This window comes from Stigmatopora nigra, chromosome 4, assembly GCF_051989575.1.
Source record: "Stigmatopora nigra isolate UIUO_SnigA chromosome 4, RoL_Snig_1.1, whole genome shotgun sequence".
NCBI classification, from domain to species: Eukaryota; Metazoa; Chordata; class Actinopteri; order Syngnathiformes; family Syngnathidae; genus Stigmatopora; species Stigmatopora nigra.
This window is the reverse complement of record NC_135511.1, coordinates 12,482,297-12,507,524: the sequence shown is the minus strand read 5'-3', so window position 1 is coordinate 12,507,524 and position 25,228 is coordinate 12,482,297. Positions and strand designations below refer to the sequence as shown.

General features: G+C 39.2%; 1 protein-coding gene across 3 annotated transcripts in view; it reads left to right on the top strand.

Moving 5' to 3' along the window:
• Nucleotides 1-25,228, top strand: part of LOC144195692 (tetratricopeptide repeat protein 28-like) — a 131,069-nt gene that overhangs the window by 59,413 nt on the left and 46,428 nt on the right. For all 3 annotated transcript variants that reach the window (XM_077715499.1, XM_077715498.1, XM_077715500.1), the window contains one exon: nt 23,517-23,664. In XM_077715499.1, coding sequence (XP_077571625.1) covers nt 23,517-23,664 — 148 coding nt within the window. The remainder of the gene's footprint in view (nt 1-23,516; nt 23,665-25,228) is intronic.

The following is a 25,228-nucleotide window of genomic DNA, read 5'->3' as shown; positions in this document are numbered from 1 at the left end:
CTTAGGGGTGTAAAATTATGGTGGATATAAAAACATATATTGTCCAAGTTAATCAAATGTCTTTCCTCACTGGTTTTGGGTCAAAATGTGTGTGCTATTAAATGTCAGTGGCAGGACTATAACTCATAGTCTTACCATTTCCAACACAGTTTTTTTTTGTCCATGTGAACATATATGCCTTCCAGATATTTCTTTCTTTTGTTTTCCTAAAGTTTGGGGCACCTTGCCGAGTGGATCAATGCAGGATAAGAAATTTAGGTGTGAAGGAAGCCTTATATGTGCTTTCATGGCTTTGCGGTTTTTAGCCATAATCCGATTGTGTACACTTGGTGAGATGGATTTGGAGGGGCGGTTGCAATCAAGTTTGAATTGGCAGACAACCAGTGTACTCGCTCCTGTCACTCCATTTTGTAGGCGTCTTTGAGCTGGTTGCTGACTGCAATTAAAAAAATATAATGATATATCTGATTCTCTATCAGGCATAATTTGTGGAGATGATTAGATTTCTATTTTTTTTGTTTTGGTTAAGCTTCCATTCACTTTGCATCTAGCCTGCCAGTTAGACAGATTTTGCCCACACACCTTCATGTGTGAAAATGCCGGGTTTTTGGTAGGCGCGATTGTGTAAAATTGTCTAGTGAGAACAAGCTGTTGTCCTGGGAGTCCCCTCACATTGACACCTCTGATTGGACAGAGCAGATATATATTGAGAAGTGAATCTCCCTGTAAAGAAACACATTAGTGAATCATTTAGAGCACCATGTCATTGGATTTGTAGAAGTTTTGTCAATTATAATGCAAGTCGTATTCAGAAGTGGTAAAAAGATGGATGTTTTTTTTTTAAATTAAAGGCAGGAATCCAAAGTTGGGATAAATGAGAGGCAAAAGCATTCCTCAAGCAATCTATAGCAACACATACAATACCCCGAACAGTTCCCCCATAGCATTAGCGGTCTTGTGTGGGATGCTGTATAATCTACCTGCCAGATTAAGATGACATGGTCATTGTCTAGAAGAGAGAATTGAATTATGGTGTGTGAAAGGGCTTTAAATAAGATTATAGGGAAAGCGCTCATCCAGCGAGTGATGTGCAAAGTCAGGAGCTTGGTGACACACTGACACACTGACACACTGACACACACACACACCTGCTCATGCATTCATAAGGTTTAAACCTTTTTGCATACGCTTAATCACCACAACACAAAAAAAAAACGGATTTGAACCTATGCAAATGCACATAGGGGTTGACTCCAAAAGTGTTCCCTCACCTTTTTCATCTATTCTACACTCAAATATTCATATCTATTATATTTATCGCTAAAGTTGACTGTGCATTCTTTTCTATTTTACCTATCCATTCTATTGCCTTGATTCGAATGTATTTCCCAACCCAATTACTACAATATGGACTAATCCTCAGGATGTCTATGATTATTTTAACAACTCGGAAGAACACTAAGTCCATGTATCTGCTCTGTTTAACCAGAGATAATCTCCTTAAAAAGGGGCAAATTCTCAAGATCTCCCATTTCCATATTTACACTTAACCCCGTCTTATTCCGTGTTCCTCCAGGCGACGAGAAAACTGGATGTGCATTGAGATTGTCCGCATTCCATGCAAATCTGTCTGTGTGGGTGACTGTGTGTGATGTGATCAGTTCATTTCCTGGGTTTACACTTATCGCAAAGCATGATGTGTATGTTTTACCCTGTGGGAAAATAATATGGGGAGAGATTCTGCAGAAGCCTGCATGAATGTTATCATTCTTGATCATCAGATGAGACAATGCACATGCTTGAACAATATTGATGTTATCAATAAATCATAACTGTCTCCTGTATTTTCTATTGGATTGAATCACAAACGGGCACGTGTAGGTGTGTCTGGTCGCTTGTGCGTGTACTCGGCTTGTGTGTTTATACACCATATGTAGGTGAATGGATTAGAATTAGCAGATGGAGTGTATTTGCATTAGCCATCAGGGTGCTAACACAGACGGAACCATTCTGGTGTGCAGAGCTGCCACCAGGTTGCTTCTCACTAGGGAAGAGCCAAGCCGGGACAGCCGGTCTGGAAATTAATGGGGGTGTAAGGACAGGTCCAGAGTCCAGCCTGTCTAAGGTGATTAAAATCTTCAGTGTGTTAGAGGTAACAGTGGATTTAATGGCTATCAGGGGTGTTTCCAACAACACAAGTCTGCACGCTGGTGGAAAATAAGATTGATTGATTTTTAATGAATTTTAGTTTTTATGTCATTTTGTAATTTCAATCATTTTTGCACAAGTCTGCTGTTCTTTCAAACATTGAACAGGCCCTAAATAAACCAGTTCTAGAAAAGGGAGTTCTGCGAAACTATAAGAGTAGTGTAGTACATGAATAACGAGGGCGTATTTATTAGGTATCGTATTAAGGAAACCGCCCCACCTTAAATATGCTCGATTAAAAAGTTGTTTTTTTCTGAATATTCTTTTTTCTTAGCCCCTTCCCCCTTCACAGTGGCCCTGGGATCACAGTTTCAAGCTCTCCACAGGGGGTTGTTGCAGTGTTTTGCTAGACAAGGCTTGCGCTGCTGCCAACCATCACATTGCCCACCAAAAATATTTTCTTTCCTCTGTGAGAGGGTTTTATTTATTTATTTTTACTCCATGTTTTTCATTCTGACATGAATAGGCAGTCAAATGGATGTTTTCCAATCTATTGACAATCCTGGCCGAATTGGTCAAACATTTACACATTTTTTGTAATTCCATTCAGAATTTTTTGTACAAATATTGAATAATACACAGCAAAAAGTTAACAATACCTTGAAGAAGTTGTTGGTAACAGCAAGATCTGGAAAGTTGTGCACACTCTACTTAGACAGAGGTCAACGGGGAAAGATCATAGAGCCTCCTGCCAATCAAAACAGTCTTTTCTGGACAAAAAAGGAAATTGCCTTGAGCCCACTTCCTCATGTGGAGTTGAAGTTCATTGTGTGAGGGAATGCTGCAGCTCAGACAAAAACAACACTGGCTTTATCACTGCTTTAGTCCTTTTTTAGATCAAGAGTTCGGACCAAATCCTTAGGTAGATGTTTAATCATTTTTAAATGCATGTAGGGCTCTAGTGTAGGCTGCATCTTAAACATTAGAAATCCAGACTGTTAGTAGTGGTTTTCCTTGTCTAAATAATTTTTCTTATTGATTCATATGCCATACACACATGCTCTAACATGTTGGTAACTGTTTGTTAATTATAGAAACACCCACTGTTGGTTTTATAGTTTAATCTTCTACTTTTTTGAACACACTATGAAGTTATTTACATATGAATGCTGCATAAAATGCCTGCTTTTTCTAATGTTGTGTTATTGTTTTATCAAACTGATTAGTCTTGGTAAGGTCAGACATTCTGGATTGCTTTGATCATTATTTCTCATTAGGATTCATATAAATCAATATAAACCAAGTCTTGTAGTAAACTGCAAACCAAAGGTATTTGATTTTTGCTGATCTGCGGCAAAAGCAACCGCAAGGCTGTGCAGAGTGAAATAAGGAAGGATTGCAACTCCGCTAAAACTACTGAGGGTGCTTTGCAGTTAAGGGACAGCTTTTTTAGTGCTTTTGTAGCGGTCTATAACTTTTGGTGGCCATTTCAACAAAATGTTTGTTGTTTCAAGAAAAGATTCTTTCAAAGAAGAAAAACATTTGGGTGGGACCATTGGCAAAATGGATTCCTTTTTTTTATTTTATTTTTTTTATTGTAGCCATTACAAGCCATCACTCCAAACTAATCTTGTCCTGGAAATTGAGCCTGAGAAAGTCTGCTGAGCGTAGATTTCACTCCTCCCCCTCACACTTTCCACTTCACGCTCTCTTCTATATCTTCTAATTCTCTTTCCACTAACACTGATATGCTCTTCCACTCGGTCTGGTCTGTTTTTCTCTTTCTCCCTGACCACTGTTTTTCCTTTCTTTTTTTCCATTTTTTTATTATGTCCCTTGGTCACTGGATTCTTAACCAAAGAGCCAGAAATCCTGACTGTTATTTTTTCTAGCAAAAGAATCACCTTAATGGTTATTATTAGAAAGACAAAATCACTAGAATTGACATACTTCACACATTTTCAAATGCAGTTTTCACTCCATTCTTTGACTAAGCACTTGTGAGAAACCCTTGACCCTTATTCATCTTCCAATGTTACTTCCTAAGATGTGTTAAGAGTTTGACTGAACCCCCCTCACCTGGTAATTGCATTAGCGTCAGCCCGCCACCAATGCTGTGACAGGTGGTCATGAGACAAGGTTAGATGAAACCTTGCACATATTACAGGAAGGGAACATTTCACAGGAGTGCTGAAAAGGGCAACTAGATGTGTTTAAAAGGGGAGATAAGGAACTTGATGGAAAAAATGATTGCAAGTAGCAGACCAGACTCAAGACAACGAGGGGCTAAGAATAGTTCTTCTCTTCGGTGCAGTTATTACTCTATCAAAAACAAAAGTAATCCAGGTCATAATGAATAGGTTTAGGGAGCAATAACAAAAGACCCACAAAATGGACGGGGTATAGATTGTTTTCTTTAGGATTTGAAGAACAGCCTTGTGGAAATAACACTTTATTTTCATTTATTCATTCGATTACAGATGTGATAACCACTCACCTTATTTTCAAATTGTATCATTTGTGTGTCTCTGTTTCCTACAATGATTGTGTACGTGTTTGAGCACTCATGCGAACAATTTGGCTAAGGCAGCACAATTTGACATGTTGAGGGACAAGATTAGAGGACAAAATACAAAATATATTCAGTATTACACTCTCATCTCAGAGCTTTGGAAATTGATTTTTTTTTTTGGATAAAGGCAGACATTGGAGCGTCTGGGTTCCCGATAGCTAAGGAGGAGGTGTGGCAAACTCATTATCAGGCCATAGACTCGAATTCGCACGTGTAAAAATTCAGAGTGGATAGAGGATGAACAGCAATAATCTGTTTTAGCGGACTGAAGCGTGTCTAAAGTTATTTAGAGAGAAGCAGCTGTGTATGAGATCCTCCTCCGCTGAGGCTTATTGTCCTTTACTACATGGCGCGGCCTAAGCCTGCCCTCTGGGTTAGATTGCTCGCAAAATGCCTGGTAGCCTTCTCAGGATTCCCCTGGTCTGAGCTTATCATTCTTGCACACACTTTGCAAAGCATGGCCACTGACTTCCTAATTTCCTCAAAATGCAGCATCATCGTCTTCATCTGTATTCTCCCGATATAGATAAACCGCCAATTTATTCTAAAAGAAAAGCAATGACATTCCTTTGCACCATTTCAATGTCATTGATATTTTGCTGAAGGTGAAGTCAACATAGAGTTAAACTTGATTTCTTGATTTTTATAGTCAAATGTTGCTTTAGTTTCACAAACTTTGGTTCATTTTTCAGAGTAGTCAAACCATGTTGTGCATGAGGAGTTGTCCTGAGGAAGCCCGCCTCCCCCATACTCCATTCATCTCTTGGCATCATGCTTTTTGGTGCTTGAATTTATTAATTTTATTTCATTTCAGTTTGTCATAAATCTTGTTAAGCCTGCCAAACATTCTAGTATGCTAACAGGGATTTGGAACAAATTAAAACCACATTCCACCCTAATTATGATTTTCATACTGCTTGATTGTTCAAATGGACTTAATATTGTGGCCTGTCTTTTTATGTGCCAGCAGAAAACCATCACTCATGTCATCGGAAATTGTTGCCAAGTGGTGATTTTTTTTGATAACAAATGTGATGATTTATTGGTGTGACGAGAGTTTGTTTCTTTGTTCGCCCTTTGTTTTTTTTCTTTTCGTTATGACATCTCTCCAAGGTCCAGAAAAAAGACGGTTAGTGGAAATGTAGGTTCTAAATTGCTTGTAGGTGTAAGCATTCAGGTATAGTGCTTTCCTGTCTCCATATGTCAGCCGTGTGCTGTATCATTTGTCTTGCACAGATGGGATTGCCACAACTTTATGACATTACTGTGCAAGGTTACAACATATTGTCGATTTGGCTACTCCGGTCATAGCAGATCAGCACCATAATTTGACTCATATATTTATGGTGATCAAACTGGAGTATGTAACAGCATATCTACTTGTAACATCTTACATATTTTATATGTAAACATTTCTGCTGAATCTAAATGGCTAGAATTAGATTGGATCCATACTTTAATGTGTCAGAGTATTTCATCCAATAATTTAGACCATTCACAGTATCATTTGACACTCAAGGGTTTCTTAGTAGTTTTTTTGGTGCTGTCTCATATAAAATGAGAAGCAATAAGTAGGAAAGTTAGCTGATATATTGATCGAGCTTAATAGCAAGTTCAGCGAATGATTTGCCTTCAAGTTTTGTCTGGATAAGTACGTTTTAAAAGTTGGAACTGGTGTTTGCATGGTCTATCTTTATCATATAACTAGCTGTATTCCCATGTTAATTTGTCTAAAAATGACTTTTTTGTTAGCATGAATCTATAGTTAGATTTTGAACTTGTTGGTGTGTCAATAATTATCTCTTGAGGCATTTAACCATTTTGTGAGGCATTGTTCTGTCTTGTGATGTTCTCCGCCATCACTTTTCAATGTACACTGAACCGTGAATATTATGCAAGTGCATAAATAGAAACTGTAAAATTCTCTTTGATAAGTGTAGGAAAGTGCTTCTCCTCCTGGTGTTTTTAGCCTAACGTGCAATTCGAACTGACCTCTGTGGGAGATAAAACAAAGTGCTTGTGTTTGTAAACAGAGGCATAAATTGTGCTCTTGTTCTAGCACTTCAGAGACATGCACAGCCATATGCTTTGAGTGCGTAATTTTCAAATCCATTGAGTTTCCCAATTCTCTGCTTGAACATTCGAGAAATATCAACCTGGTGATCCATCCGTGGTCAACAAGCCAAGAAGCTGTTTCCTCTTCTCTTCTTTTCAGATCAGATGGTGGTTTGTGTTCAACCCTTTTCTGGCACTTATGTTTAGTTCTCACAGAAGAAATAATATTTTCTTCTCAATCTGAAAACTAAACCATACACATGGTGTTGTTTTTGGGTTGTTTGCTGTATTCATTTGTTTACAACTTGAATATTTGGGGCTCAACAGTTTTATTTAAAGCCTAACAAAGAGAAAGACTTTAATACACTCAATGTGTGCAGTTCATAATCCATTTATGAATTTTGAATTTTCCTCATACCATTTTGCAAATCCTAACATTACTCTAGTGCAGTCTTTTCTTCTGTGAGTCTCATGTTGAACCTGATAGCAATGAACCATGACTGGTATAATAACAGCAGTGTCTTTGTAGCTGTGTTGCCAGCATATTATCAGATGCACTAAATCAGTTTATAGATTAATGAAATTTAGTTACCGCGTCTAAATGCTGCACTCCACCTTCCCTTTCCCACTCTTTCAACTCCTCACAACATTAAACTCAGTTTGGCCCATTTTCAGGGCACTCAGGTGTGGCTCAACCGCCACACTCTGTTAATAAGGCTGCGATGCGTTCATATTATATTTGCCCACAGGTCATCTGATTAAATCACTTCTTCAATGTGGTTAAAAGTGTGACACTGATAGCTGAGATATGTTAATAAGAACAAAAAAAAGGTGTTTGGGATGTGACAAGTGTAAGGACGTACGGGAGACACATTTGGGTTTGCACTGACACAAAATCAAAGACTCAGAGGAAAACCTGCTTTCTCCAAATGAGATTTTAAGAAGCGATCCCTCCAGTAAACATTCTCATGAGAGAGAATTTCTAAATATGAGCATAAATCATTCACAACAAGTCCAAGATCACACATATACACCATTAAGTGCAAGTCTAAATGTCTGTTTTCCCCCCAAACAACATAAATATAAAAACATTCATGACCTCATCTTTGAAAATAAACATAACACCAAGACAAGAGTAAGGGAGGGCAATATCACACATGCAGCTACCCAATTAAGCATTTCTGTAGGCACCTTTCATAGATAATTAAGGAAGCTAGCGCCAGTGGGAATTTGAATGAAACCCTTTTATTTCCCTCTTTTACATCCAGTTGCAACAGCAGCAAGACCTCTTGGTCTTTTATAAATAGTAATAAGATGAAATTATGTCAAAATAACAGGAGCATGCTCACACAAAATGACTATTATACAACCCTACCCCCATTTTTTTTTACATTGCATTTAACCTTTGGCTCTTTTCTCAGCAGGCCTAAACTATATACATCAAAATCACATGCTTGACTGCTTGTATTTAGACAGAATTTTCTATTCTCCACAATTTTATTGTGCTGGTTAAAATCCTGGTTGACATATAGTAGAAACAAAAGAATATCTTTGGCTTGCCGGTGTGAGGAAAACACACAGTAATACCGGTTAAGACAAAGTGAGGCGATGGATACAATAAGGCAGGGGTGGCTGAGGAGATAAAACAAGTGTGAGGGGGGAGGAGCTCAGAGCAGGAGAGATGAATAACTGTGTGACAGGTGGAATGAAAAAGCTGCAGAGGGTATACAGAGAAGTGTGGTTATCGGTGGGTGTGTGCTGTGGCGTAACGTTGTGTTTGGGTCATACATCACGCTAATACAGCAGGAGGACATAGCCTAGACAGCGCTATGCAGAGCAGGAGTTGAAGAATGTGCTGTGCTTGCAAACTGCTCCATCTGATTGAAATCCACCACTCAGGGGCTATATTTGCACCCTCAAGTACTCGTTATAAATCTTCAACTGCCCTGCGTATTTACTGATAATCCCCCAAAGCAGACACATGCACACTTCATGGTGGTAAAAGATGCTCCGTGTTTTTGGCAGCATACTGCTTGGCTCAGGCTTCACCATTTTTCTATGACTCATTCAATTAAACTCCCATCATATCAACAATTTCAAAGCGTTTGATGGGTATAAAAAAAAAACACCAAGGAAGATTTGAGGGTCGGCTCGCATAAATGCTCTGTCAAAATGGTGTCACATTTATTAGTATTAAAATGGTTTAGAGGAGCCAATAACTCAAAGAGTAAAGATATTACCTTCCTTTCACTGTACATCAGCCAATAGAGCTTCAATCATAGTTTATTGTTGATTTTATGCATATACAATACAAATATTACATGGAGTACATACCCTAGTAAAGCTTTTTTAGCTACAATAAAATACTGAGCAATTGTCTCAGGTCGTAACTTTTCATCTAAAGTGCTCACAGTCCATTCATTTGCTGTTGTCTACTATTCAGGAAATATTCAGATTTGGCAGGACCTGTCTTCATCATCAACTACACTCATTGATGCAGCAAAATGAAATTAAATAAACTAAAATTGTAGCCTTTTAACCGTTTAGGTCATGATCTATGCCCAAACCGAGTCAATTTGATTCAGATGGTATTCAATCATACTCAGCTAATGATAACATTTGAGTCCAGTGTGTGTGTGTAATTGAATGTTGTTAGAGGTCTCAGTGTTTGCCACCCTGTGATAAGCGTGTAGGATGTGCTGCTTGGCATTTATCACCAATCACCTACAGAGAGCGGGGGCTGTGAGCAAGCAATGTGCTCTATTCTTACCTCAGGGCTTATTAATTAATGTTGAAGGCTATGTTATGAGCACACCACCAAACACTCACAGAGGTGATGGTGTGAAGAGCTTTCAAAAAAAGCATTGTGGCCATAGGGAACCGAGCCACCATTCATCTTTTTCCAATATGGGTGGCCGACTGGGGAAGTAGACCAGAGGTTGTCTGTAAAATGAGTCTCTGGAATTGTTGTGAGGTCGGAACCTGAGGTGAAAAGGAACAGGGATCGAGGTAGAGCCTACTTTTGACTCTGCAATTTTCATGAGTGACCTTGTGTGTGTGTTTTGGTATTGTACATTGGAGTTCAAATGTTGCTGTTGGAAGATTCTCCCGGGTGGAAATAAGGCTTTCATGGGGGTACATGTGGGCCTCTCAGGCAGTGAACTGGTACTTTGGAGTCATGCGGTGTTTGACAGGGCAGTTCTAATTGCTCCTTGGAGACAGTCAGCATCATCAAAATGAATCGGTTTTGAAAGCTTGCTTCTCTTCAAGAAGGATGGAAACCCTGCATGGGAGGAATGAGTCCATAAGGCAGCAAAGTAAGGGAAGATGTTCATTCGTTTGATGCTACTAATTTTCAGATTTGTCGAAAGTCTGTACTAGGTCATTTGAGGCTTAATGATCTCTTGCCGTTTTACTGCTGTGTACTTTTCCCTCTCAGTGAACCATTTTATTTCCTCAAAATTATTTTTTATTTTCTTGTTTTTCCAATTGGGGACAAATGGAAAACATGAGCCGGTGCGGCTTAGCTTCGGAGTCCCTCAGGGCCTACCTAGAGACTATCTGGCCACTTCCGCCTGGATGGCCAAGACTCAGGTTTCTTTTGAAGTGTGTCGGTTTATGCGAGGGTGTTTATTTTTTCTACGTTCAGCTCTTTTAGAACAACACGCTTAGAAAAGCCTTACTCACATCTGCTTCCAACAGATTGAATATTCCAGCATCACCCAAAGTAGGATTTTCTCTAAACTGTGATTAATGTATTGCTATAATTGCCCAAGATGCTGGAAACCACTAACATTTGAGTTTGTAGATGAAATAGATGTAAGGTCAAGATTGGAGGGTAAAGGCTATGACACAAACTGCATGAAACATATGTGCCTGTGTACGCCTGTGTGTGTGAGACCACTGGATTGATGGGTGCGAAACCTTTCTACCCCCTTCGTCTGACCGCCACTTATTCTCTGCCTCGCAAAACAAGATCGTATCAATTTGCAATTAACTTGCCAGCTCCACCTTGTTTAATGCAGCTATACATACTGTGATAAATATAATTCATTAGTACAGCCAGACCTTCATGGTTGACTGGCGCCATATTATTTTCCATAAACAGCAGCGTCGCGTCTCCTTGGGAGCGACCCAGCTGTTGACCCGTGAAGAACTCTTGACCGATCCTGCCATGTCCTCCCGACTGAGTGTTGTGACACTCTGAATTTTGACCGACAGGCAGCCATAGAGACAGAGAGAGAGAGAGAGACTGACTTTGACCCAGACACACTGGAATGTAAATAAGGGGATCGACAAAGATTATACTGCCTGCTTTTTAAAATAGCCCTGGTCCTTGTCCAAGTCAGCCCCCCTTGAGAGGTCAGAAATGAGGTTATTTTTTTCCTTTGTATGCAGTCTTTGGACCCAAATTTTTCTCATGGAAGTTTTCTTTTTTGTTTAATTTTATGATGCATGGCATATTCAAAGCAAGGCTCAAACCGAGTGCACCGGTGAAAGATTGGCCTGATCTCATGCCTCCTTCATGTGTGCATTCCCGAGCCAGCTGCCTCTACCCTCCCTTTGCCTCCTTATCCCTTCATTCTGTTTCTGGCCTCCCCTCTGCCTCATCTCCCCACACTCCAACATGGCCTAATGGAAATTATTCACAAGTGGAAAAGGATGAAAAGTCTTGAGTTCATGGGCTCTTTTCTATCTGTTCAGGTCAAGCAGACAAAATGGTAACAACTAGGGTGCATATATCTTGAATTTGTTTAAAAACTAGCTGTCATAAGGCTGCATAAGCGTACCCGTGGTACTTTTTTTGGTCTATCATTCCTGCTTTACCTGTTCTTCTACATTTATTTCAGTTTAGTCTTAAATTTGATTGCATATTTGTTCATGGAATCTGAAGCAGGCATCAGGGTATCTTCTTTGATGCCTGTTCGATCAACTGTTTTCTCCTCTTCAACACTTTTTCTCAAGAATTGAATTGGAAAGAAGTCCATATCAATTTAGCCAGCCTTATTTTTATAACCACTCAGTTTTTTTCCGTCCTTGAGCATTTTATTTAAATTATGCAGACTACAATAGATGTAATTGCATAGTGACATATGGCTTGGTATATTTTCATGACTAACTTTGTGTTTTTCAAATGAAACAAGTATAATTCATTATAGAAAGTCAACGGCACCATTTTAAATGGGCATTAAATGAGGAAAAATTGGTGGTACATATAATTATCCTTCTAAATTCTCTCCATTTATGTTGTCTCAAGACAGATAGAGGGGAGGGAGATTTGTCTTCCTCATTGTCTTCTCCTTTCACTTATCTCTTTTGTTTTCAGTTGGTTCCATAGATGAGAAACGGGTCTTCGTTCTCTTCTCAAGCGAAACGACTCTAAACTGCCAGCTCCAAATTGGCAGCCTGACCTTCTTTTTCTTCCTTGAGGTGTCTTTACAAAGGCATACCTCGACCATGTGGGAAGGAAATGCAATTAAGAGGTGACATAAACACTGAGCACCCGTTGTAGTCATCTCTCGGTAGACGGAGAAGGGCAGGGGGGTGCGGGGGGGCCTGGTTTCAGAGGACATGGCAGCTGCCATTGTGACATGAATACATAGATAGTGGTTTATTAATTGGGCTTTGCAAAGGTGAATAGTCGACAGACAGTAGAGAATTTGCCCTGGTTTTGTTTAATACATTTCGACCTTGACATTAAAGTGATGTTAGCCTTGTCGTCATTGGTTTTGGCTTTTGTAACTTGAAAATTTTGTTTTGTGCCATCAATTGTTGCATGGGTGCAAAGTTGGATGGATCCCTTGTTTTCTTGGACTTTTTAAATAATGCTATATTTGATATGATTTCAATTTGATTATTAACGCATTGGCACTCACATTATTAGTTTATAATATAATACCTGCAGATATCTAATCAATTATTCTTTATGGGAATATAACATTATAAGTGGATTGTGACAGTACCTGGCATGTTTTAGTTTTAGAATAGGAAGCCTATTAAATCATCAACTAAAGAAGAATGAGTTTTTAATTGCCATTTAAGGTGGATGGATGACATTTGGAACAGCCCATTGAATGGGGCCTAAAGTCCAAAAGGTGTTTTGATGTGCTGGCTGGGTAATGACTGTAGTCTCCCCAGGAAACCGCCCTTAATAAGACGAGAGGATGACACCTTGCGTATGCCGCCCTGATCAAAGAATCACACATACTTAAAGACTATTTTTTTGCCTCTTGACATGCATTAAGTGTGGTAAGAGATTCTTTATATAAGTGATGATTGTATTTTAGATGGTTACCCTGCAGACTTTGCTTTCAAGTAAAAAAATCTAGGATAAGTACCAAAGTTTGCAGCATTAGGGAGTCATTTTACCACTACCTTGTTTTTTCCCTCCAACAAAACACTGTCAGAGAGGGCTTGACTCAGTCTTGCTATCTTCATAAAAAACCTCTACAATGGGGTGCCATTAACCATGTTTGCCCAGTAGATGAGTGGCTCTTTGGCCTTTACCTTTGGGCTTGTTTAGCTTTCAGGACCCTGACAGAGGCAAATAAACTCCCTTTGGGATACATGAGGCACTCCAGGTTGAATGAAATCCTCTCTGTATTCTCCAAAGCTTTCTTCATCTGCAGACTCAGTAGGGAAGGACAACTGAAGCTATTTTAAAATAGGATACTTAATCCAGTAGCATTGAATGAAGAGTCATACCTTTTGAAGGGTCCCCCCCCCCTCGTACCCAAGAGAGGAAAACACTTGGAAAAGAGGCTAGCGTAATAAGCATCACTGGTTGCTATGAGAAAGTTTGTATATTAAATCAGTTCGGGAAGTTTAGGCTGAGTGCAGGATGCTATCATAGTGCCGCAATATGATAAATGATGCAGGCAGAATACTATTGGGGGACTAGTTGGGATATATTCAGCATATAGAGCTACTTGAGCAGAGAGGAATGATGAATATGATGAAAAATATACATCCTTGAACGTAGTTGGAGACGAAGATCAAGATGCACTTGAGGCTTCAGGTAGACAAATGTTACATGAGATCTAGCCATCTTATGCTCATATTTTGTAATTATCATAGTAAGCATGATTTAATGTTCTCCATCGGCTGTAGTGTTGTTGTGTAATAGATTCTCAGTAATGATAAGGTATGAGAGTGAACCGCCCTACGCTTGCCTGTGTGTGGGGGGGTTTGCGTGGGCACCTCAGGGCAATTGGCTCAGTGAATGATGCTGGTGGGGTTGTCTATATTGATGGGGGTCATCACTCCTTGGACAGCCTCAAAGGAGAGCCCGGCAATATGGTATTTTCACAAGCCTTCAATACATAAACCTCTTATGTAGTTAGTAGTATTTCTTTTTCACACTATGTGGATCTACTGATTTGTTCTTACCTTATTTTTGTGTTTTTAAATTTCTGTAAACTATATAGCATTTATATAGACAGCCAATGAGTCTCATTTTACAGACTGTCATTGTTATAGTTGATCTCTGTTTGACGTAGTTTCTAAATTCAGCATTCGCTATAGGGTAAAATTTCTTTCTTTTTGTGCGCATTAATCCAACCCTCGAGTAAGTACTTTTTTATTCTCAGTTATATGCTGAAAAGTGACATTTTCCCTTCGTGCATTATTCTGTTAACTTCAAATCTGAGCACTTGAATGAAACTGCTAGGATGCCTGGATGTACAAAAGTACACCCGGTGTATGTATGTTTCATCATTTGACAAGTTAAAGGCATAAAAGTCGCCTCCTACAACAAAGAAAACGAGTTATTTTCTTCTTTCGACATTTCATTCACCTATTTTTAGTTGATCAAATTGACTATTATTTTTTTCTCCTCCCCCAAAATGAAGAAAGATGATAATGACCTGATAATTCAATTAGGATAACATTCTGGGTCATCTTTTTGCGTATAGGCAATCATTTCACTAAAATGTATATGCCATTTGATAACAAGATAAAAGACCAAAAAAATGACAACATGCTGTTTACAACTCAACGTGAAGAATAGTTTCTTTGTAAGGACCATAGACACATTTTGTCCATGACCATTTGCAAAATATTTTCCCTCTCCTTGCCCAGAGTAACCATTAGCACCAAATAAGGGTTTAGTATTCTTTTTGGTGCATTCCCTGACATGGAGAGGTCCTCAGCTTCTGTTGCTATTAGTGTCAGTGCCTGCGGCTGCTCAGTCGCCACTTCAATGAAAGCTTTCTCTAAGCAGGACCATCTTTCTACTGCAGCTGCCGCCTTGCTAACTCTCTTGCTTAGGGAGAGAAATGCGACACCTCAGAGTATCCATACTATTCTTATTCCCCACCCTTGTCTTTGGCTTTTTTACATTTTTTTTCTATTTTAACCTTGCTCATAGTTTCACATCCAATTTGCCCATAACTCAATGCAGTATATTATCTTAAGACCCCAGCTTCTATGGGAAATCTAGAGTCCCCTTAAATGTGTCCTTGTGTGTTCACTGTTATTAATCAGCTGTGTGCATGGACTGTTATCACTGTGCTAGTTATCATATCCATTCGCTTCATTAAGTTAAAAAGTTGATTTTAGGTCACACAATCTTGGAGGACACCAATGAATTTATCGAATCGGCCAGTAAATTAAAATTTGATTCAAAACTATTATTCATCCATTCATTTTTGGTTTCATTTTGCAGTTTTTAATGATTTCAGATGAACTTCTTATGTATTTTCATTTGGACACATCAGCTATAACCACCTACATGGGGTCAACAAGACATTTAACTTGTGGTGGTTATTACAAGCAAAGCTGTGCTTATCTTCCTCCATGAACCATGATGAAATGATAATGAAGGAAAATAGCTCCCAAGCCATGGTGGGAAAACGGGCAGGCGGCATTCCGTAAATATGTATGTACTGTATGTTCCCACCAATGGGACATGTCAATTCTGCGAAATACAGAATGTCGCACTTTCAGAGACATTTTCAGAAATGGGGCAAGAAGAATTAGTTACACTATCAGAATGCTTATCTGAGCACTGTCCTAAAATTGTCATAATCATGACATGACACCTGCCATGAATGGTTATGACACATTCATTTTCAGGACATGTCTACAGTGTTCTTTCCCCCCTTTGTCAATATGTGTGAACATAAAATGTGTATGTCAGTCAAGATGAGTGCAGAACTCTGTGTTATGTCAGTACTTTCATTCACATGCTTATCCACACAAACTGTACAGTTTAGCTTTGTGTCTCTCAACGGCATCGTTCCTCTGTGGCCCCTGTGATTAATTACTTTTAACAAAGCAAACAGTCTTGCTTATCTGGATCATCCTTGCCCGCATCTAAGAATAAACCCATCACCAGCAATTGTCAGATTTTGTGTGGTATTAAAAGAGAGTCGCTTTCACTTCTCTCTTGTCTTAACCTAGCAAGAGTCTCAATTTTCTACACTTGTGCCCCTGGCCCCCTGGGTTTTCTGTTGAGATGTTATTCTTCCTTCTGTCCTGCTTCTTCTTATGACATCTAGTCGAGACAGTCGTAATGTTCTGTCCCAAGAAAAGAGAGAAAAAAAGTGATGTCAGATGTAAAAATACACCAACTCCCTGATTACTAACAACAACTGTATAATACATTGCTGTTTTATGTATCATGATAGCTATTGTTTTACAAATTAACATTCACTGGACGGTAAGTGGACATTAACTCCCTGTTATGACTCGACAGGTCATTGACTCGAGCCACAAGTGTGCAGCTCAATATCAAAGCCAAAATATTACAGCCAACTTCATTAGAAGGCGGATACAATTAATGAAGCACGGCGATGGCCAAAGAACGCTGAGGGAACTCGCTCTTTAATGAGCTAACACCGAGCCTGTACAGATGTGCTAAACAAGCAGTCAGTATTATCAGTGGCCAGCAACTCCCCACTGTAGATCTCTACCAATTAACTTTCTTACTTGACTTGATGATCATGATTACAATCAAAAATGCTACCTGTTACTGAAACTTACATGACCGCTGATCATTAAAGTATGCAACGGTTAAAATGGTAAATCATGCACTCCTGTAGAGCCCAGCAAAAGACCCAAGTGACCAATAATTCTCGCCTGGGTTCTAGAGGCTTTCAGCACTGGTATCATTAATAAGGAAATTCAACACTACTCCGCAATTATTGTACTTTTTGCTTCTGGTTGAGATATTTCCCTTGCGGGCCAAAGTACCGGAGCGTGTCATATATATGATAAGTAGAAGCGCCTGTCTGCGTTGGATTCATTGCGCACTTAAACTGGTGCAGCATTGACTTCATATAGCAGTCAGTTGGTGAGGGAATTTGCGAAATATTAACCCCCATTGCGTTTGTTGTGTATTAAAGGGCATTTATCCTGCCCTGTCTTGGGAGGTGTCAGTATTCACAAGCATATACAAGGTGTGGTGCTCCAACCTTAGTATAAAAGGATGGCTGCTGGTACTGGCAGATAAGAATGAGAATTGTGTATTGATAAGTCAAATAATCTTGATGGCAGAATACAAGTACAGTCCTCAATAAGGATCCAATAAAAATAGGCGTGTCACCATCATGAGCTGAGTTTTGGTCGTAGATTCATCTTTTCCTTCTTCCTTCAGACCTCATCCTTCCTTCAATTTAACCCATTGTGTGTATCTATCTCTAAAATACTTATACATCATTTTAAACCGTATTCTTCTCATTTAGGCAGAAATATCAGTCAAACTGGAAACATTGAATCACCGATCTTAATATATATTGGAATGCAGGGATTTATAATCTTTCAGAATTTTCTGATGGTTATTTAGTGTCCTGCTTTTAGAGAATGTAGGGAAGGGGGTCAGTAAGGCATGACTATCAATCTCAATGCCTAATGGTTCAAGAGTTTGCATGTTGAGATCATGTGTTTCCATCGAGTGTTTACGTAGAAGAGGGTATTTTTTAGAAATGCTCAACTTGACCAGGAAGGCTAATTAAGGCAGTGCTAATGAAGATGGAAGATGTGTTGCCTGAAGCCAGGAGAGTACTGTGTGAGGCCCAAGCAGCATTTTCTGTCGTCACATTGAAGATAAATGAAATCGTTACGCTTATGGTCAAGGGTGGATTTTGGATGGCTGTAAATCTTTTTATTTTTTTATTTTTTCTTATTTTACTCCTGGTTTGTGAATTTCTATGAAATATTTCAACTCTCGCTTTAATCTCATTGAGATTGAAAGCTCTGCTTCAGCCTAAAGTTTATTCTTTTTCAGGGTCACCAGCTGGTCCTGACTGATTAAAGCTCTTTTGGTTAAATAATGCCCACTCTAGCTGATAACCAGCCCGTGTAGCAGTGGGGTTGGTGGATAGAGCTCAAGCTGAGCGTAACCACAGAACAATTTTAAAGGGCCGGGGAAATCTGTTTAGCTCTTTGACCCCTAAGTCTCAGACCTCAAACTCTTAAGATGTTAATAAGAATGCAAGTACACTATTGGCATTTGTCTGACCAATCAAGCTATAAATCTGCAGTTTTTTGGTTTGTAACTTTGAAATTAATGTTAGAACTATTGTTCTGTCCTTTATCTTTCTTTATGTATTTCTTGTGCTTAATCCTCTGTTATAGTGGCGAAAATATAATTGAAAATGTTCTACCAAACTATAGATTGTGACCTAGTTTCACTGAATGGCCGTACACCATGTTACTATTGGGACTTTTCATCTGTGATTAAAGAGTCATTTCATTTTTTTTACCTTCTTTTTCCACATTGACTTGTCTAAATGCACTTGCACTAAGTGACACCTTTGCAATCCCATCCTTGACCTTCTGCAAATGTTTGGTATTTGGTAATTGTTTTTGGAGAACTGTCCCGGGAGCCACCTGGTAGAGGCACAGTGAATACAGAATGATGAGGCCAGACTTCACATGTGTAACGGTGACCTTTTCCAATCTGAAGTCCTGCACCAACTGCCAGTTTGATGTCAGCTCGATAATCGATGCCTGGCCGCCTTGAGAATTCACGTATATGTCTCTGGGACTCAAATCTCTTGTAGGAATCTTGGCTTCTTCCTGACTCTTTTTGTCACCTCTTCACTGGATAATGAAACATTTACCCTTTAATTGCCAGCTCCACAAAGAATGATCGGTTTAATTTGCCCCCATTAAAGCCGTCGAATCTAATGGGCTCATTAAGGGCCATGAATGGAACTGCAATCAACAGCCTGGACAACTCCCTCTGGGAGGAAGAATACATCAGTGGATCATAAATATTTTATGGTGTCTACCTACAGATTGTAAGGTGCCTCAATTTGATGTGCATAAGTGTTTTACATGCAGCTTAATGTTGGAACATAAAATCCATTTTGTCTCAGACATACATCCCCAGATGACAGTGTATATGACAGTTTGTTTTTTTTAATTCCCCCCACAGTTTGTCATTATTTTTTATTCCAAACACTTATTATCTGATTCTGGAAAAATTGGCCCAGGTAACTGAAAATCTGAGCCAAAATATTGACCCAGATTCCCTTAACCGTCCATTTAACGTGCGCCCATAAAAATCCTTATGCTGGTCACATTCTTTCGAAAGTATATCTGCATGGTGCCTGGGGATTTATATGTTGGCTCGCATATGCACCATTAGAGCACAGCGATGAAAGTTTCAGTTTTGGCTCAGAAAAAAAGGGGCTTCCTAAGTCTGACCACAGACCTATACTCTTTTGGGAAAGAGATCAGTACTTGCAGGAAGGCGAATGAATACAAAGGCTCCCATTTGGCTGCAGAACTGGATTTAAGTGTGACCTAGCTGGCTCAATTGTGGCTTTCATTCGGTCAAGTTGAATAGCAGGAGGCTCAAAGCAGCAATCACAGTTAACTCCGAGCTCATTTGTCATGGCCAAATGTTTTTAGTTGTTATTAAATGAAGCAGTTGACATTTTGTTTACCGCATTAATTCAATGGTTTACCTTAAATGTGTATTGGACTGATGTGTGTTGGGCAGCTAAGGTGCATCAGTAAAATCATTGTGGACTTTTCCTGCTCACTCTGTGTTGTAATTGAGCCCTCAAGCGCTAGACATTAATGTAGTATGTGTGTGTATATGTGTATATAACAAACGCTACTTTAGTGTGAAATGAAATGTGATTTTTTTTCAAATTCAAGATTCCTCACAGTACTGATTGGCCAAGCAATATCACATGATCATTTGCAGCCAGCCAGTGATGGTCAAGGAGGGCATTGAATGGCGAATAGAGATGATGAGTTAATGTGTCTTGACCTCTGCAGCAGAGACTCCACCGAAACCCTGAGACCGTCTCACCGAACCCCTAAGGTTCGATCCAACCCAAGTTTAAGAACCATTACTCTAACAGCTTGTCTTGCACAACGCTCCTAAACTTAATCTTTTTCTTTAGCTTCTCTAACTATGGCTTTTATTGTGAACAACAGTTCTGTCACTAAAAAAAAACTTATCCGTGCTTAATTGTGCGTTGTAAAATGGAATGATAGCATATGTGACTGCAATGTTTTTTTAACCCCGAGTAGATATGCACAAATTATGATGGGTACCCACCCCACAATGTGTAGCAGAGTGAATTACTTTTCTTTTTGCATCATTTTTCTCTTCCTCCTAAGCATAAAGACATGAATATTTAAAAGTACATCAAACAAGCATTCATAAAATATTAAAAGACTTGGGAAGTAAGAAAAGCCTTTATCCTCTCTCTCTCTCTTCTCACTTATGAACACATGAGCATTAGCATTCATGAATTTTACCCATAGGTGACATGACAAACTTAGATCCACACGTCATGGCAATCATGGCAAGACATCTAGGAAGGACAGTTTACCTTTCAGCATGTAGATTTCCTGCATTATCAAGAGGTTTATATTGTGGATGTTAAACTGAACAAAATGCACAACATATGCTTGACATTTTAAGGGGGCCCATATAATCCATGGGGATTGAGTCCTCAGAGAAGCGTTGGCTAAATTTGCATCCACTTTGGGGAGATTGTTTTTGACTGGAGGACCTGAATCGCACTGTTCAAAGGGCAAAGCTTTTTTTCTAGCTATGCCGCCGCTTTTGCGTCTGGCCAAGAGCTTGCTACGATAATCGCCGTACAAACACCTTCAAGCTGCTGTGTTTATAGAAAAGATCCTGTTAAGCATGAATTTAAAAGAAGGTTGTGCAAGGCTAATATATGGATTTCCCCCATTTTCTTTTATATCCCTGATTGCAAAAACATGAACAATCTTAGGCTGGTATTTTTTTGCAGATTTTCTGCTATTTAGGTGATTTTTCTCCCCCTAAAGGACGCTGGAGTAGTTGCCAGATGGCTGTAACATTTACTGGAAGGCCACTTGTGAGGTAAATTCAAAGTGTGCCAGAACGGGGACAATGTGGAGGAAGCAGCAAAAGTACGAGGTGAAGCATAACAAACTTCAACATCCAAGTCTTAGTTCCTTGCATTGTTGTTTTTTTTTGGTGTTTTTTTAATTGCAAATGTATTCAACATTTTTTCAACAACGTTTCATCGGCTTCAGATGTTTTTTTTGGACCATTTTAAGTACAAATAGTGTCTCTCATTAAATCATTTTTGGTTTGGAGCCCCAGGAAAGACCTCTGCAGTAGAAAATTACCTTTTTCTTGTCTTTCATTTGTGTGTGACGCTTTCACTTTGCCCTTTTCTTCAGTATCCTTAGATTAGTATTCATGTATATAATGAAAAGGAATTCAAAGCAATCTGTGTTTAATGGGAAACGCTGCTTGAATTAACTTGTTGGATTATACAGAAGTTGAAGTTACTGTGTATTGTGTGTGTGCGCATGAGTGCCCGTGTGGGAGTGCAACTGCATGATATGCTGCGAAAGCAGTGGGAGATTAATGAAAGAAAAAGCAAATTTTACACGGCACATTGATTCTGTCATATTTGCGGCTCTGTTTCACTTATGCATTCGTTCTTATACTTGTGTTTGCAATATATTAATATACTCTTGTCTTTCTGAATACTTTTTAACTGTCTGTAATGGAATATACACAGTAAATGAAAAAGATGCCATTTTTTTTTTGGAGGGAAGCAAATTTCATTTTATATATCCTTTTTTTCCCCCTCCCAGTCAAGAAACGCTGCTTGAGAGAATAAAGGCAAATACCTTTTAGAGCGCATATTGTTGGCTAAATCTAATCAAAGAGAGAAGTGCATTTAAATGTCTTTTGTTCCCCTGGGCGGAATATTTGTTGGCCTTTCTACTCTCACTAGTGTGTCCTGCCCAAACTCCACCGCAACCAGATTCAATTATTATTGAACGACTACTCTGTCTGGTGCTTCCACCATATAATAATTGTGTTTGGACAAAGATTAATGCTCTGAATCATGTTGTTATTGTCTTGCCATTTTAAATGGAGTTGTAATGCAAGTGGAGGAGGGCAAGAGTCATGAAGAAACTGGTTGTCAATGGGCAGCGGGAGATGAGGGAGGTGAACGGCTTGAAAATTAAATAATTACTGCTCTCTATAAATTCAATGTCATGTCTAATTTGTGTTAATCCTCTGGCCCCTTTCACTCTCCGTTTTTCTAACTTCTTAACATAGTGGCTTGTAAAGATGAATGGAAAACGCTTCCGATTCTAATAGCAAATTAGCCCATGTGTCACTTTTGTAGTGGATTCATTCATTAGTACGCCCACATGGTTGACCAGTTCAATGTCGGCAAATGCAGACTCTGATATCTTAAAATCACCCAGAACAGGACAGTTTGGAGCTCGCAATGTGATGAATTGTTAGCTTGTTAGATCGAGGTAGACAGCCCATCCCTCAGCTTCTTCATGCTTGCCTGTTGTAACTATTTACTTACAGCATTTTTTACAGCAAGAGTGTGCTGGCTTTTGGTGGGATTTTGTGGTTTGGCTTGAAAACATAGAGCTGGATGGAGATCAGTTTCTGTGTGCTACTGTTGTTAAGCTCGATCAGAACCTCGAATAACGAACCACTGACTTGGCCAAGGGCATTTTTTACTTTCTTCTGTTAAGTTAATGAAGCAACACGATCCTTCAAAAGTCAGCAATACTTTATGTTCAAGATGGACAATTTTCCACAAAATGAACAGCAAATCCAGTTGCAATATGCCGTGAAAATGTCACGCCTCGCTTTTCTCATAAAACTGTGATATATTTCAAAGCAAAGGTGGGAGTCGGGCTTATTATTTTGATGAACAAGATCATAAAGTAAACTAATTACACGACATTCATTTTTTTGATCTAACCGATACAATTGTCATGGAAACAAAGGGAAGTTTTTCCATCATGAGCTAGACTTTGACTATCACAAGAAAAATGTACACCGCCAAGAATTTTATGTGCTCCTGAATTATTATTCTGTCAACAGTGAATAAATGAGAAATGCAATTTCTGTCTGATTCAAGAACCAAATCAAATATCCGCATATATTGACTGACACACCACTGCAGTAAAAAGAAAAAAAAAACAACCCCAAAAAACAAATATTATCACTTCATCCCAATTTTCAAAACAAAGCAATATTTATGAGGCCTGTGGCATTCTCCTTTTTCTCTTATATACATATTATTTATTATAGAACCTTTACAGGTGTGTGCCAGTCTACTAGGTGGAAAAAGGCAGGTAACCTGGGCGGAACTCTTACATTTATGTTGAATTTTAACTCATTAACAGCAAATACAGTGTTGGATATTTAAAAAATTAATTGTGTCGGTTAAAATACATGTTTATAAGACTGAAAAGTTTATTTTTTTTCTTTTTTGTGTTTCAACAGGCATACTTCCGACAGGGTGTTGCCCTTCAGTACCTTGGCCGCCATGCCGACGCACTGGCCGCGTTTGCCTCCGGGCTGGCCCAAGACCCCAAGAGCCTTCAGCTTCTGGTGGGAATGGTGGAAGCCGCCATGAAATCTCCTCTACGGGGTAAGAAACTCATTAGAATGCCGTTTATACATAGACGAGCGTACGTCAGTCGATACCACCGTGCGTTGAAGGAACCTGTCGTTCTGTCTCGCCATCGCCATAGATTTTGTCCCACACGTGCCTAAATATCTCAAGATTATCCTCCTGCTGTGTCAGTCAATAAGAATGTTTGGCCGACTTTACCTGTCACGATTTACTCATTTTGCGGTAAGGCCGGCTTACGACTGACTGGTGGTGTCATGTACCCCCCCGCCCTCGCCCTCATTCTCCTGCCTGATGCCTCATGCAACTTCAGCGTATCTTATTGTCAGTCGGATCCCATCTTGCAGATAGCCTGTTATCTTAATGAGCATCCAACACTAATGCCATTGTGTGTACTTGGCCCTGACAAAGCAGTTTCCCTAGAGCTGAGTGGATTTATAAATAGTATGCTCAAATTAAGATTGAGACTAAAATGTGTGCTTTCTGTTTATGCATCATTATCATCCGACTGCACTGACCTAACTGTGCATGAGTAATCAGCGCGAGGCGGTCTAATGAGGCTCTCAACAAACCTGGCAATGATTTCGCTTCAGATGACCACTGCAGTAGAATCGAATATGCCTACAGATCAGCATCCCTTGTTTTCAATTCTACTGTAAACAGCTACTGTGCCCTTGTTTAACCATTCAAAATCCAACCAAGGGATTAGTGGCATTGATTGATTTTGATTTTTTTTTATTCCCAGAAGGAAGGTATACAATAAAGCGAATAAAAAAATACAATGACCACTTATAGGATGGTTATAACTGGAAGCAAAACATGAAAATAGCTTGATTGCAAGTGCAGATTGAAGCATCATAGACACGAATGAGTTCCCCCCTCTAGGGCCTTTTAATCTTTTAATTGTTTACCGTATTCTCCCCACAGCCAGTTAAGGACTTCATCCAAGGTGTGTTTTAGAAATGTGTGCAAGGATGGAGGATTAAGAGCAGTGATCCTCTCAGAGAGAAGCTGTCGACACACTGGGACAGCAATCAATGTTAGGCCTGTAAACAGGGAGGATAACCAGCGTTAGTTGGCCAACATCTACTGATATGTGAAAGCTAGACCGCTGTGAGCGGCACCAAGTCTGCCTCAGTAATCCCAGGCTATTACTTATCAACTGGAATAACAAACAGTTAAATCTTCTGCAATTCTTACGTGAAAAAAGGTTTACTTTTGTTATATTAATTAAATATCTAAAACTAAATGTGCAAAATCTGCCTTTTGCAGACTTCAATGATTGATCAGAAATGCATTAGTCAGAGTTTATTCCTTTGACTTGCAAGTAAGTTGTAATTGAACATGAATTGAACATTTGATGGTTCATAGCTGTAGTTATTATAAACACAGTTATATTTTCCACTGTATTTTATCTGTAGTTCTTGGTATCTGGTCCGGAAAGAGCTTTTTCTTTTCTTTCCTGGAAGTATTTCTTTTTTTTACTGCTCATTCTTTTGTTGTTCTGTTGCTGTCAGCAGGATGTTGTTGGAGGCTTCCCAAAAACATTTTTAAAAAAGCCTTCACAACATGTGTCAGTGCC